Source organism: Chiloscyllium punctatum, chromosome 11, assembly GCF_047496795.1.
Source record: "Chiloscyllium punctatum isolate Juve2018m chromosome 11, sChiPun1.3, whole genome shotgun sequence".
In the NCBI taxonomy this organism is placed as follows: domain Eukaryota; kingdom Metazoa; phylum Chordata; class Chondrichthyes; order Orectolobiformes; family Hemiscylliidae; genus Chiloscyllium; species Chiloscyllium punctatum.
In genome coordinates, this window is record NC_092749.1 from 22,268,628 (window position 1) to 22,281,960 (window position 13,333).

At 36.6% G+C, this 13,333-nt stretch overlaps 1 protein-coding gene across 6 annotated transcripts in view; it reads left to right on the forward strand.

Annotated features, from left to right (window-relative positions):
• Nucleotides 1–11,369, forward strand: part of LOC140482816 (RAC-gamma serine/threonine-protein kinase) — a 457,507-nt gene extending 446,138 nt beyond the window's left edge. For all 6 annotated transcript variants that reach the window (XM_072580470.1, XM_072580467.1, XM_072580468.1 and 3 more), the window contains one exon: nucleotides 7,201–11,369. In XM_072580470.1, coding sequence (XP_072436571.1) covers nucleotides 7,201–7,286 — 86 coding nt within the window. In that variant the 3' untranslated portion in view covers nucleotides 7,287–11,369. The remainder of the gene's footprint in view (nucleotides 1–7,200) is intronic.
• The last annotated feature ends 1,964 nt before the right edge of the window (nucleotides 11,370–13,333 follow it).

Below are 13,333 nucleotides of genomic sequence, written 5' to 3' on the forward strand. Positions count from 1 at the left end.
GTTAAATTTATAATCAGATTCTCTGTGATATTATTGAATGGTGTAGCAGGCTCAAGAGATTGAATGGTCTGCTTCTAAGGATTTGTGTGTTCATATGATCTACATAATTTGGCTTCCAGAGCTTGTCATATAAGCAAGAGTTAATCTAGCTACAATTTTGAAAAAAATAACACCTCTATTTAAAAATATAGGTTTAATTTACCACAAACTGTGACAATTACTAAATTTGTAGTTACAATTTAGCTTTTATGTGGCGAAATGAATTCATTTTTACTTCACAAGTTTTGTATCAGAGTAAGTTATCTAAAACTTAAGTGAAGTAACATTCTGAGATAAAAACACATGATTGTACATTTGTACAATCATGGTTTTGTACAATTATTACATTTTATGAGCCAAGCGTTCTTAAATTATGGCTTGATTAACTCTTATGTGGATTTTTTTAATTGATTGTGATGTTGTGTAAAAATATCCTATGAAATTTACAGAAATCATTGACCAACCACGAATTATATTAACCATAAATTTGTATGGAACCGTGCCAAATTTCGAGACATTTTAGACTTACAATGCAAAATATCTCATAAAGAGTTAACATTTGATGTTCTTGCTATTTCTAAGTTCTCTGATTTAACTACAGGTAATATATTCCAAAATAATCTAGTTTGATTGATTATTTGTGCGTGTGCTTTAAACAACAACTCCTGATTAACTTTTCTTTTGGTGTCACTATACCAAGCCTGGGTAATGTTGAATGAATGGTACTAATTGCTTTATTAGGTAAATGACATGGGACGAAGTACCAGGAACTGCGAACAAATGCCTGAACTCAACTCTTGAGCATAAATAGTCCGTGACAGATTATCTGGTTGTTTATCGCATTCTTGTTTGTGGTCCCTTGCTTTGCTGTGATTGTTGTGTGTCCGACATCAGAATGATGACACTTCAAAAATACTTCATTGGCTTAAAGCACTTTGAATTTCTGAGATTGTGAAAGGTGATTTATAAATGCAAGTCGGTTATTTCTGTTGGCTTGTGGAGCTGAAAAGAACTAATGCTATATACAGATTCCAGTTCTCATAAATGCACCAGACTTCTGTAATAATGCTTGCTTCCCTCAGGCATTAAATTATGGGATCTCTCTCAGAGTTCTCTCTGTTCTGAGAGGTGCCATTCTGGAACTGATTCTATCCCCAAGGAAACCCAAGCTCTTTGATGACCCTTCTATAATGAAGAATTGTAACCAGCTCGCTTTTAGACAACTGACAAGTGTACGTTTGAGCCCTTGCTAGATATTGATAGCGTAGTGAAATAGGGTGATCAGTAAAAATTTCATAATGACTGAATTTCCACCATCCTCCTGATTACAGCATGATCACATCGCAGAAGAAATTTAAAACCTTCCCATGAATGCTCTCCGTTTTCTAGTCTAAAGGTGAAATTAGAATTACAGAATGGTAACAGCACAGGTGTTTCAGCTTTGCACATCTGAGCTGACTTTCTGCAGCTAAAGTAGTCCCACTTTCATCCTTTAGGCCTACAGATTTTTTTCTGTTCAGTTATTTCTCTCACTTTTTTAAAGAAGTACCTCCACCACGTATCCAGGCAGTGCATTCCTGATCCTAACCACTTGTTCTTGGTTCTTTTGCTAATTACTTGGAAATTGATGTGTTCTTGTTCTCAACCCTAGACTCCTCATGATTTTAAACCCTCATATCAAGCCTCCATTTAAACTTCTGTTTTCTGAGAACAAACCCCATCAACCTAAATCCAACTACTTGGCTGCAGCCTAGGGAAATATTCTCATAAGGCTTTTCTGTATCGTCTCATTGTCTCAGTCTTCCTAAAGTGCAGTTCACAAATTGGGTAGAGTCCACCAGTTGGGGTGAAATCAAAATTTTGAGATGGTTCTTCATAACTTTCAAATACAAAACATTGTGGATACTGATAATCTAAAATAAAAACATCAAAATGGGGAACCCAGCACATCAATACAAAAGATGGGACTGAAGCATTCATAGCAATCCTCAGCCAGGATTACCAACAGGATAATCCATCTCTGCCTCTTATAGACATCCCCAGCAACACAGATGCCTGTCTTCAGCCAATTTGTTTTACACAATGTGATACAAAGTAACAGCTGGAGGAACTAGATACAGCAAGGGTTATGGACCCTGTCATCATTCCAGCAGTTGTACTGAAGACTTGTGCTCCACAGCTTGTCATGCCTTTAACCAAGTTATTTCAGTACAGCTACAACATTGGTATCTATCCGATAATGTGGAAAGTTGTCCAGATGTGAGCTGTACACAAAAATGAGGATAAACCCAACCCAGCCAATTATTGCCTCATCTCAATGTCTCACTTGCCCGGATGAGGCAATACTCCCTTGACACCATCCATGTAAAGTAGCCAGCTTGATTGGTGCCACTCCTTCCACCATCAACAGTAGCAGCAGTGTGTACCATCTACAAGGTGCACTGCAGAAATTCACCAAAGATCCTTAGACAGCACCTTTCAAACCCATGATCACTACCATTTAGAAGGACAAGGACAGAGATACATGGGGACACCACCATCTGCAAGTTTCCCTCCAAGGCACTCATCATCCCATCTTGGAAATATATTGTTATTCTTTCAGTATTGTTGGGACAAAACCCTGGAATTCCCTCCTTAACAATATTGTGGATCTACTGGACAGCACCAGTTCAAGAAGGCTTCTCAAAGGCAACTAAAGATGGGCAATAAATACTGTGCCAGTAATGCCCATGTCCCACAGGTGAAAAAAAACTCTTTATTAATTATATTTTCAAACTGCCCTGCAAAGCCCAGTTATTTCTGGGTATATACCCTCTTGTTCCTCTGCACATTCACCTTATTTAAAATTGTGCCCTTTCCTTTATAATGGCTCATTGTGTTTCTTGCCAAAATGTACTACTTCACACTTCTCTCTGTTAAATTTTATTTGCCATATGCCAACCATTCCAGTAACCTATCTGTAATCCATGTGAAGTCCTTTACTGCCTTTCTCTCAATTCACAATATTTCCACATTTTTTGTTACCAGCAGGATTTTAAAATTGTACCCTGTACATCCAAGTGTAGGCCATTAATCTACGTCAAGAAAATATTTTTATTAAGTCTTTCCCTTAGTCTAGTCAAAAGCTTTAAGCCACTCAAATTATTCAACATGGCAGCAAAGATATTCTATACTTGTCTAATTAAATCCAAACTCTGTGAGAATGATAACTTGATAATTGATAATCTGATACTAGACTACTATTCCATTCAGTCTTTTTGTGGAGACACTAATATAATGGCAATGTCACTGGACTACTAATTCAGGCCTAGGATAATGTTCTGGAAATGCATATCACATTCTACACAGCAGCTGGTAGAATTTAAATTCAGTTAATCAATAAATCTGAAATTTTCTTTGGAAAGGAAATTAGCTGTCCAGACCATGATGTGTGTCTCCAGATGCACAGCAATGTGATTTACTCTTAACTGACTTCTCAGAAGGCCTAGCAAGTCATTTTGTTGAATGGAGTGTTGAGGTTCAAGAATTGGCTCGCTGCAACCTTCTTGAGGACAATTGGGAATGAAAAACAAATGCTGGCCTGAACAGCATTCCCCACACTGTGAAAAATGTTTTCAAAAAGATTCAGTGTCAACCATGAAGAACAACACTAACCACAGTAGAGTATTACAGTATTTCTATAGATGTTCTTGTACATTTTGACAATTCCAGATGTCAAAACTAAGTTTCATATTAGAAAATAATGTATTGATCTAATTGTGAACACACAAGCAAATGATGTGTACTTAGGTCATTAGTAGAAACAGGGTTAACAAGAATGGTTCAATTTATTGGAAGCCTTAATAATTGCAGATTGGCTAATCAATGCTGAAGGGCATTTTATTTAAATGATTATTTGCTCACCTGAAGAAAGTTGTAGTTGATTTTATATTCCACTATTCATTCTGATGTGCCTCAGGAAAGGAGAAAGTGAGGACTGCAGATGCTGGAGATCAGAGCTGAAAAATGTGCTGCTGGAAAAGCACAGCAGGTCAGGCAGCATCCAAGGAGCAGGAGAGTTGACATTTCGGGCATAAGCCCTTCTTCAGGCCTTAAAGGCCTTCTTTCCTCAAGAAGGGCTTATGCCTGAAACGTCCAGCAATGTGTTTCCAGCAACACATTTTTTAGTGCCTCTCAGGAAAGCCAATAACTTGTTTTGGGTTTTAGATTTATTTCTATGATCTCAGCATCAGTACCAACAGTGTGGCTCAACATTATCTTCTAGTTAACCAACTGATGGTAAACGTTTGCATATTTTTCATCTTGATGAGATAAATTCCTCTCTGTTTTCCTTGCTGTAATGTTTTATCTCACCCTTAGCAAGCTTGCTATTGGAGTCAGCTAACCTATAGAATAAATAAGAACCTATTTGACCTCTGCCGCCTCCAGGCCAGATTCTATCTTATCCTCTAGCTTACTAGCGGCTGTGTACACTTTGAGGCCAAACTCCAAAACATTGTCAACACTTTCACTGAGGTTATGAGAACAGTGGCCTTGCACTGAATAGTTGAAAGACGAAGCATATCGTAGGTGGTCAATCATATTCATTAGTGAGTGATTGCCAATGATGATGGCACACCAACCTCCTCCTTTCTCTCTCTGCTCCCTCCTTCTCTCCCTTGCTTGCTGTCTCTTGCAATTTCCTCCTCCTTCCCCCACCCCATCTCTGCCCCGCAGCCACCCCAAACCCTGGGTTATCAAAGTCCTTAATAGGACCTTGAACAATGTGTACTACTTTCTATACCTGGAGAGCTACTGTCAAAAAAAGCAGACATCAGTAAGGTTCAGTATGGCCTTCTGTGCACAGCTGTTGGTTACCTGAGGATGAAAGCCTTTGAAGACCAGATCTCAAACCCACCAGGAAGGTCATTGTCTACAGAACAGTAGTGATATCTGCCCTCTAATATGGCTCAGAAATGTGGACCATGCGCAGCAGACACCTCAAAACCATAGAGAAGTACAGCTAGTGGTGCCTTCACAAGATCCTACAAATCCATTGCCAGCATAGGTGCACCAGTGTCAGTGTACTTATTGAGGTCAGTATCATCATTGAATTAACCAAGCTTGTTCACCTCCACAAGGCAGGCTACGTCATCTGTAATCCTGACAGACTTTAGAAGTGATCACTCTACTTGGAGCTTTGACAAGGCACGGGAGTCCTAAGAGGCCAGAGGAAATGCTTCAAGGACACCCTCAAAACTTTCTTGAAAAAGAGCGGCATCCCCATTAACATCTGGAAAACCCTGCCTCAAGACCACCCAAAGTGGAAAGTAAACATTTTGGAAAGATGTATACATCTCATTGCTGATGGCAAGCTGAAGTCAAGTTTCAATAGAGATAGGAGCACATGGCAATCCAGGCATCCCACCTTCCTGTTCTCTCAAACCACTCTGTCCCACCTCTAACAGACTAGGTCACGTATTATATTCGTCAGTCACCTGAGAATTCCTTTTTAAGATAGAAGCAAGTCATCCTAAACCACCAAGGTATACTTAAATGATACAAGCTAAATTGCAGCTCTTACACACTTAAGATTCTACATCTATCTATTGAAATTCTCTGTCCTATTTTGGCTAGCAATATGTACCAATTTATTTTGTTGTAATAGGAAAAAACGCTTGTTCTGTTCATTATAAGATGTGCCTAAAATTTCCTTCCATTGTAGCAACCAGTAGGATAAGGATATGTTGAATTATGTAGGATTTCATTCTGACATAGCTAATTTCTGCACCTTTTAAAGGAATTATACCTGCTGCTGACTCAACACATGAAAATATCTATCAGAGTGAAAGAGTATGCAGTGACATTACGCCATTATTAGAATTCACACACCAAAAGAATAAAAAGATCAACTGATGCATGACTATATTAATTTCATATAGTGTTGTTATTTATTTTAGATCATGCTTTATGTATTCATTCTTTGCGCCACATTCATATTAGTTCAAGACTTTTAAAGGATGTGAATAAATATACTGCATTGACCTAGAATTTTAGGAAAAGTTAAAACTATCCTGAAATTTTAGAAATACATTTGCCAATCCATATCTCCAAGTGCTGGAAGAACATTTATTTTCAATATCAGATAGAAGCAGAATAGCATCTTAATCCATATGCAATAACCTCTGAGAGCAACACTTCACTCATAAAGTTCAAACAACTGAGAGCAAAGATTGAATACAGAAACAGTTTGTAACACAAGAGGTCAAAGGTTAGGCATCGGCTATTTTTATCCCCGTTCCCCCAATCAGTGAACTTCCTTCAGAAGAATTTTGACAAAAATTAATTTGTTAAATCTTTTCCCTTAAAATATATTGAGTGCTTTGATAAGTGATGTTTTAAGGTTACCTCAATTAGTACAAATTAATTTATCTGTATGATGTTTCCAAAAGTCTCCAATCTGTATTAAACAAAACCTGTGTTAATATATTATGAATAATATGATTATAAAATGAATGCTAAATTTCAGATAATACCAAATGAATGCAGGTTTTGAAATGGCTCAAACTTAAATTGGGTAGAATATTATTTATTTCTTTTACTTGTCTTACAGATTTAAATGGATGGGTATATGAGTAGGAAGGGTTTGGAGGGATATGGGCCGGGTGCTAGCAGGTGGGACTAGATTGGGTAGGGATATCTGGTCGGCATGGATGGATTGGACCGAAGGGTCTGTTTCCATGCTGTATATCTATGTTAGAAGCTTGAAAATCTATCTCTGTGCATGTAACTATTCACTAGCCTATTGGCCTAATAACCAAAAGCTATTTTACACTGGTGCCTTGGCAAATTAATGTATTTATTAGTTTATCGTGAAATTTTCAAATCATGTAAATGATAGTTCTAAATATTTCTCATTTTACAACTTGGCAAGTATATTTAGTCATTGTTATTGAATTTTTAAATGTACAGTTAAAATTAGGTTCTATTCGTCATCAGTATGGCTTACTGAAATAATTTTTAATATGCCCTGTGGGATGTATAATTGTAAGAAAAATAAACGGTTCACTCTTCAAGAAATGCTTAAAAAAATCTATAAAGGATAAAGTTCTGAATTAAATTGACTGCAGTTATTGTGAAGTAAATGTCTGAAGAATGATTTCTTTTATCTGTTGTTCATAGATGATGAGGATGGTATGGACTGCATGGACAATGAAAGACGGCCACATTTTCCCCAGTTCTCATACTCTGCTAGTGGAAGAGAATAGGCCATCAAGTTTTTTTTCTGGTTTATTTTTGCTGCTCAGCTGTGTCATGGTGTATCACTGGAAATCATTCCTGAACAATAAGAGTTTGAGCTATACTTGATTTCAGAGGCAGGGCATCTTCAGGAATCATTTCGAGTTGAATGTTTTTTGCATGAATCTAAATGTCAGTCTGGAGATTCAAGCTGTTACCTCCTACTATTTTGACATAATGTCCTGCAAAGAGTATTTTTAAACAAATGAAGTCCTAATAGGATGTACTGTACATGATGCAGCATTAATGCATTTCAGCCTGTCAATGGAACCGAGGTTTAATAGACGCTGAAGAAGGCATTTGGCAAAATTTCACAATAATGACAAAAAATGAAATTTAAGCATCTGATGCAACTGGTGTACTTTTTGTTATATTCATTGCTGTTCATAGCAAGCATTTGTTTGTGATGTAAGGCAAGTATGGAAGATTTTTGTTAGACATATCACTGAAGAAATGAGCTGGTGTCATTAACAGTTGGCTGAAATTGGGAATTTGTGATCAACTGTCAGGACTCAATCCCTGTCAATATTAAAGTTAGTACCAACCCATGTAAGTGAAGGCTCAACTTGAGTTAGCCCAACTGACTTGTTATAGACTAAACAAGTGCAATCGCAGATTTTTTTTACAACCTTGGATACCCTGCACTTCTGCCTGCACGTGTTTTATGAAGGCTGAAGGATATTGACAGGCATAAGTTCAAATGTATGATTTTCACCAAACTTGTGGGTAGAATATTTATGCCCCCCAGTCTTGGTTGGTGAACAGCAAGGTTTGCCTGTAAACTTCTGAATTAGCTTTTTGTTTTCTGGTGTTAAGTTTGAATGTACACATGTTAAAAAAAATGTAGTATTTATTTTTAGTAGTAACAATCGTTTGTCAGATACATTCCACCATCAGTGAACGGTTATTGCTAAAAGTTTATTGATTATGGTGGTTGACCAACTGTACAATGCTAGTTTTTTTTTGGACAAGGTTTTCAAACTGTTAATCCATAAGATTTTGTGTTTTGCGTAAGAAGTAAATGAAAACCAGTAAGCTAAGCAAAGTCTAGATCTTCAAGGATTCATTTTGAAATGACCTTTCCTGATTGAGTATGCCCTCTTGTACTGCAGCCATCTTTAGCCAAACAGGCCATTCCTGTTTGATTGTGAAGATTCCATAGCTTTGCTTTAACACTAATCCATTTTGTTGTCACATTCCTGTGGCATTTTGAATCTAAATGCTTTTATGACTAAACACATGTATTCACCTTAATTGCCGCTTCACAAGGTTTGCCACTCCTTGTTGAGGCAATGCATTGCTACCACAGTATATTGGCAAGGTGAAAGGTGAGGTCCTCTACTAACTGCAGGGTCTATATATTACACCTCAGTGTACACACTTTGCTGCTACTATTTGTACTGTCTAAAATAGAACTTCCTGTATCTGCTACCAGTAGTGTATTACAGATGAGCATGAAAAAGATGTAAAGTATTTATTTTAAAATCTTAAATTGGTCATTACTTTTGCCTCTGTGTAGCCTAGGATTTGTGAAAGTTCTTGACCTTGCTAGTTCTATCATTAAATGCATAAAGATCTAGTCATATGGTTAAGAATTGTAAGCAGAAGGGACTAAGACTTAGTGAACTGTATTACTGTTGGTAAAATTTAACTGTTTATTTCCTTAAGTATAAGACCCACAAGGATGTGAAAAACTGCAACAAAATGTTTTGTACACTGTACATCCTTAGTATTTTTACACATAAATGTATATGATAGGGATGCACATTATTTTCCTTCTTACAGACTGCTTAAATAAAGCACTACGTCAATCCGCTATTGGGTTGTGTAGTCTTACTACTTATTAATTTTGATTGTTTACCATATGTCATGTCTGTATAGCAGTAGCATGTATAATTTGTTGGGGATAGCTCTTCAAAATACTGGATTGAACACTGATATATAAAATACAGTAAAATATTTCTAGGGCTACTAATTTTCAAACCTATCAACCAAAATTTTATTCTGTGATTCCAAATTCAACATTCAAAAATTTCTTAGGTTTTTTGAAGTGATTATTTTAAATACTGGAAATATGATTTGTTTTTTCTCTGTTTTAGCAAAAGAAAGAGGATACTGTTCACTCGATTCATGAATATTGTAGTTTTAGAGCTTTTAAATCTCTAAATGAAACATTCATCTATTCTAATTATCTGGGTTGATGCAACTGTAAATCAGATAATAAATCATGAACTTTTTCAGGGTACTAAAATGTTGATCAATGAAAGTCCTTGCACTATTTGCAAATAGCTGGATGAGGTTGGAATAATGGATATTAATTTTTCCCAACTGTACATAAAAACAGCTGATGCTTTTCAGTAAATGTTCAAGTACTTGATATTTTCTTAGCAGTGCCAATTTGTGGATTTTATCACTACATATAGAAAACCTGCTACCTTTTTTTTGGGTTTTGAAAATTTGAAATGTTCTGAGATCAACATTATTTATGACTTTTATGAAGTCATTATAGATTGCCAAGATTGATTGGTCTCTAATGTATGTTTGTTTGAAGTTTTATTACTTTCATTGTGTAATATTTTGCAGAATTACCCCCAATGTTTTCCTGAAGAAATTGACCCTTGTCTTTCTTTTGATGTCAACAGACTGTGTTTTAAATCACATATAAACTCATGATGAGCTTTAGGATGCTTGAAACCTTTTTAAGAACTTAAGATTAGAACTGGGAATACCCTGGTTTTGTTCTTGTTTCCTCCCTTGTCCAGACTAAAATTGATGATAGCATTCCTTGCTATTCAGGCTGAAGACAGGAACACAATTCAAACTAATAATTGTTATATCTTTTTCACTTGTTCTTCCTTCCACCACTGACAAAACATAAAAGGCACAATTTCAGCCCCCTTTGAGTTCTGAAGAAGTCATATGTCATTCAAAACATTACCTCTGTATCTGTTCACAGATGCTGCCAGACGTGAATTTGTCCAGTACTTTTCTGTTCATATTTCAGATTTCCAGCATCTGCAGTATTCTGTTTTACTAAATTAGTCATTGTACCTGATGCCTTTTGTTCTGTAGGACTGGTAGTCAAATGTATTAAGTCATCTTTCACGATATTTTGTTAAATGGAGGTTCTGCATAATTGAGTGTACAATGGTGTTTCAATCATGAATTGTGCTTTAAAACTTAAAATTCCTCCTTTTGTTTTCATTTCCACACACCGATTTGTGAGAAAAGGGAAAAATCCATTTTGGAAACTGTCGTCTTAAGAAATTTCTGGCAATATTATCATTAAGGATGTTCTCTTCTGGTCTAATCCACACTTTCCCACTTCTGTATCTACACAAGGCTGTTTACAACTGCACCCATGTTTTCTTTTTCTCCAGTTATTGGTGGCCATCATAATCTTGTGCCCATATCCAACAGATGGTTATTTAACCAGGACTTTCTCATCATGTTATTTTGCTGCATTTGTAACCTTTTCATAGCTTTTTACTTCAAACATTTGATTCCAGTTTGTTGTTATTGGCACAAATCTACTGTTGCCATTATGTGTTGTACTTCAGTACTGGCCTATCTAGGGTTACCTGAACTTGATTCTGAAAATGGCAGATCCAGTTTCAAAATTTATGGAAGGTCAGGGATACTTTCTAAGATGCCTCAGTATACCTCTTTATACCATTTCTAAGTACTGCATTACTTCCACTAGTATAAACCACTATGCAAATTTGGCAAAACCTAGGCTCAACAGATCATCTTTAATATAGATTATCCAAACTACAGTCCTCCAGGTGCAGAGACCTGGGGATTGGATCATGGTGGGCACAACTTCAGGTTTATGTATTAATCAAGGATAAAAAGGAACTATTCCTTTTGGATTTGATTGCTTTATTCTTTGTCCTCCATGTGCCTTCAGTAGGGTTTTATCTATCTTGATAATTTTATCAATAACCTATCTGTTAAAATCTCAAATCTATAAAAGCTTTCTATGTTATTGTTATAAAACTTATTACTGTAAATGTCTGTGTCCATGTTTACAATAAAAATTGACTCTGTAATCTCATGCTTCAACCAGCTAGCTGCCTATTAATGGCAGCACTGAAGCTAGTCAGCTTTGTTCTGAGAATGTGAAGCTCCAATTAATGTGCACCTCTGCTTCTTGAAGCGCTGTAACTTCTTCCAAATTAGAAGACTGATTGCACTTAAGTAGCACATTGGTTATGAAACATTTTGAGATGAGTTAAAGTTTTGAAAGGTGATTTATAAATGCAAGTTTGATCTTTATGTTAACCAGATAATATCAAAACATTTTCCAAATAGGGATAAAATGTGAAACATTAAAATTGGCACAATATAATATCTCAAACCTCACTGCTTCATATGGACTACATGTTGCTTGGGCACGTGTGCAGGGCTGCAAAGGATTGATTAAGCTTTCACTACGTTCCTATGTCCACATTTGTAATGGATGTGCCTGTGTAAGCTTATTTCTTGTCCATGGTGGTGTATTTTTCTTAGCTTTTATTTTTAGTTTAACTTCAATATTTTGAAAGATAAAAGCAGGGCTTGTGGCTTGTATTGAGAATAAAATTACATGTATGAGCCCCAGGCCCAGAAGACTAGCCCTTAATTTAACTCTTAACTGCACTGTAATAGGAAATTGATTTGTATACTTTTTAAAAACAAAAAGAAATACTCAGCTATTAACTCGAGATAACCATATAATTTTTCTCCAACTTCAAAACAATGGTTCTCTCAAGCTATCAACCATCGTGCATTGCCTCATATACCGAGTTTTTAAATCTTAAATACAGATGATATTTTCAAAACAAAGAAATGACTATTCCTCATTTATTCAAGGTCAGTACTGATCTTCAATAAACCCCAAAAGATGTATTAATTTCCATTATTTTCTTAATCCTCACTGACTGTTCTTTATCTCAGGGAGGGGCAGGACTGGCAGCTTAATGTTCCAGGATACAAATGCTATAGGGCGGCTAGAAAGGGGGGCACGAGAGGAGGGGAGGGTGGCATTTTTGATAAGAGGTAACATTACACCTGTACTTAGGATATTTCTGGGAATACATCCAGGGAAGTTATTTGGGTAGAACAGAGAAATAACAAAAGAATGATCACTTTGTTGGGATTCTACTATAGACCCCCAGTAGTCAGAGGAAAATTGGGAAACAAATTTGTAAGGAGATTTCAGTTATCTGTAAGAATAGTAGGCTGGTTATGTCAGGGATTTTAACTTGCCAAACATAGATTGGGACTGCCAGATGGAAAGGAATTTGTTAAGCGTGGACAAGAAAATTTTGTTATTCAGTCTGTGGATGTACATACTAGAGAAGGTGCAAAACTTGACCTATTCTTGGGAAATAAGGCAGGGCAAGTGACTGTGGTGACAATGAGGGAGCACTTTGGGACCAGGGACCATAATTCGATTTGTTTTAAAATAGTGATGTAAAAGGATAGACCGGATCTGAAAGTTAAAGTTCTAAATTGGAAGAAGGCTAATTTTGATGGTATTAGGCAAGAACTTTCAAAAGTTGATTGGGGGTGGATGCAGATAAAAGGACAGCTAGAAAATCGGAAGCCTTCAAAAATGAATTAACAAGAGTCCAGATTCCTGTTAAGGTGAAAGGCAAGGCTGGTAGATGTAGGGAATGCTGGATAACTACAAAAATTGAGGTTTTGGTCAAGAAAAAGAAGGAAGCATATGTCAGGTATAGACTGCAGAGATCGAGTGAATCCTTAGAAGAGTATAAAGGCAGTAGGAATATGCTGAAGAGGGAAGTAAGGAGGGCAAAAAGGGACATGAGATAGCTTTGGCAAATAGAGTTAAGGAGAATCCAAACAAAGGTTCCTCACGGTAGACTGGTTAGTAACGTTTGATCACATGGAATACAGGGAGAACTAACCAATTGGGTGCAGAACTGGCTCGAAGGTAGAAGAGAGGGTGGTGGTGGAGGGTTGCTTTTCAGACTGGAGGCCTGTGACCAATGGTGTGCCACAAGGATCA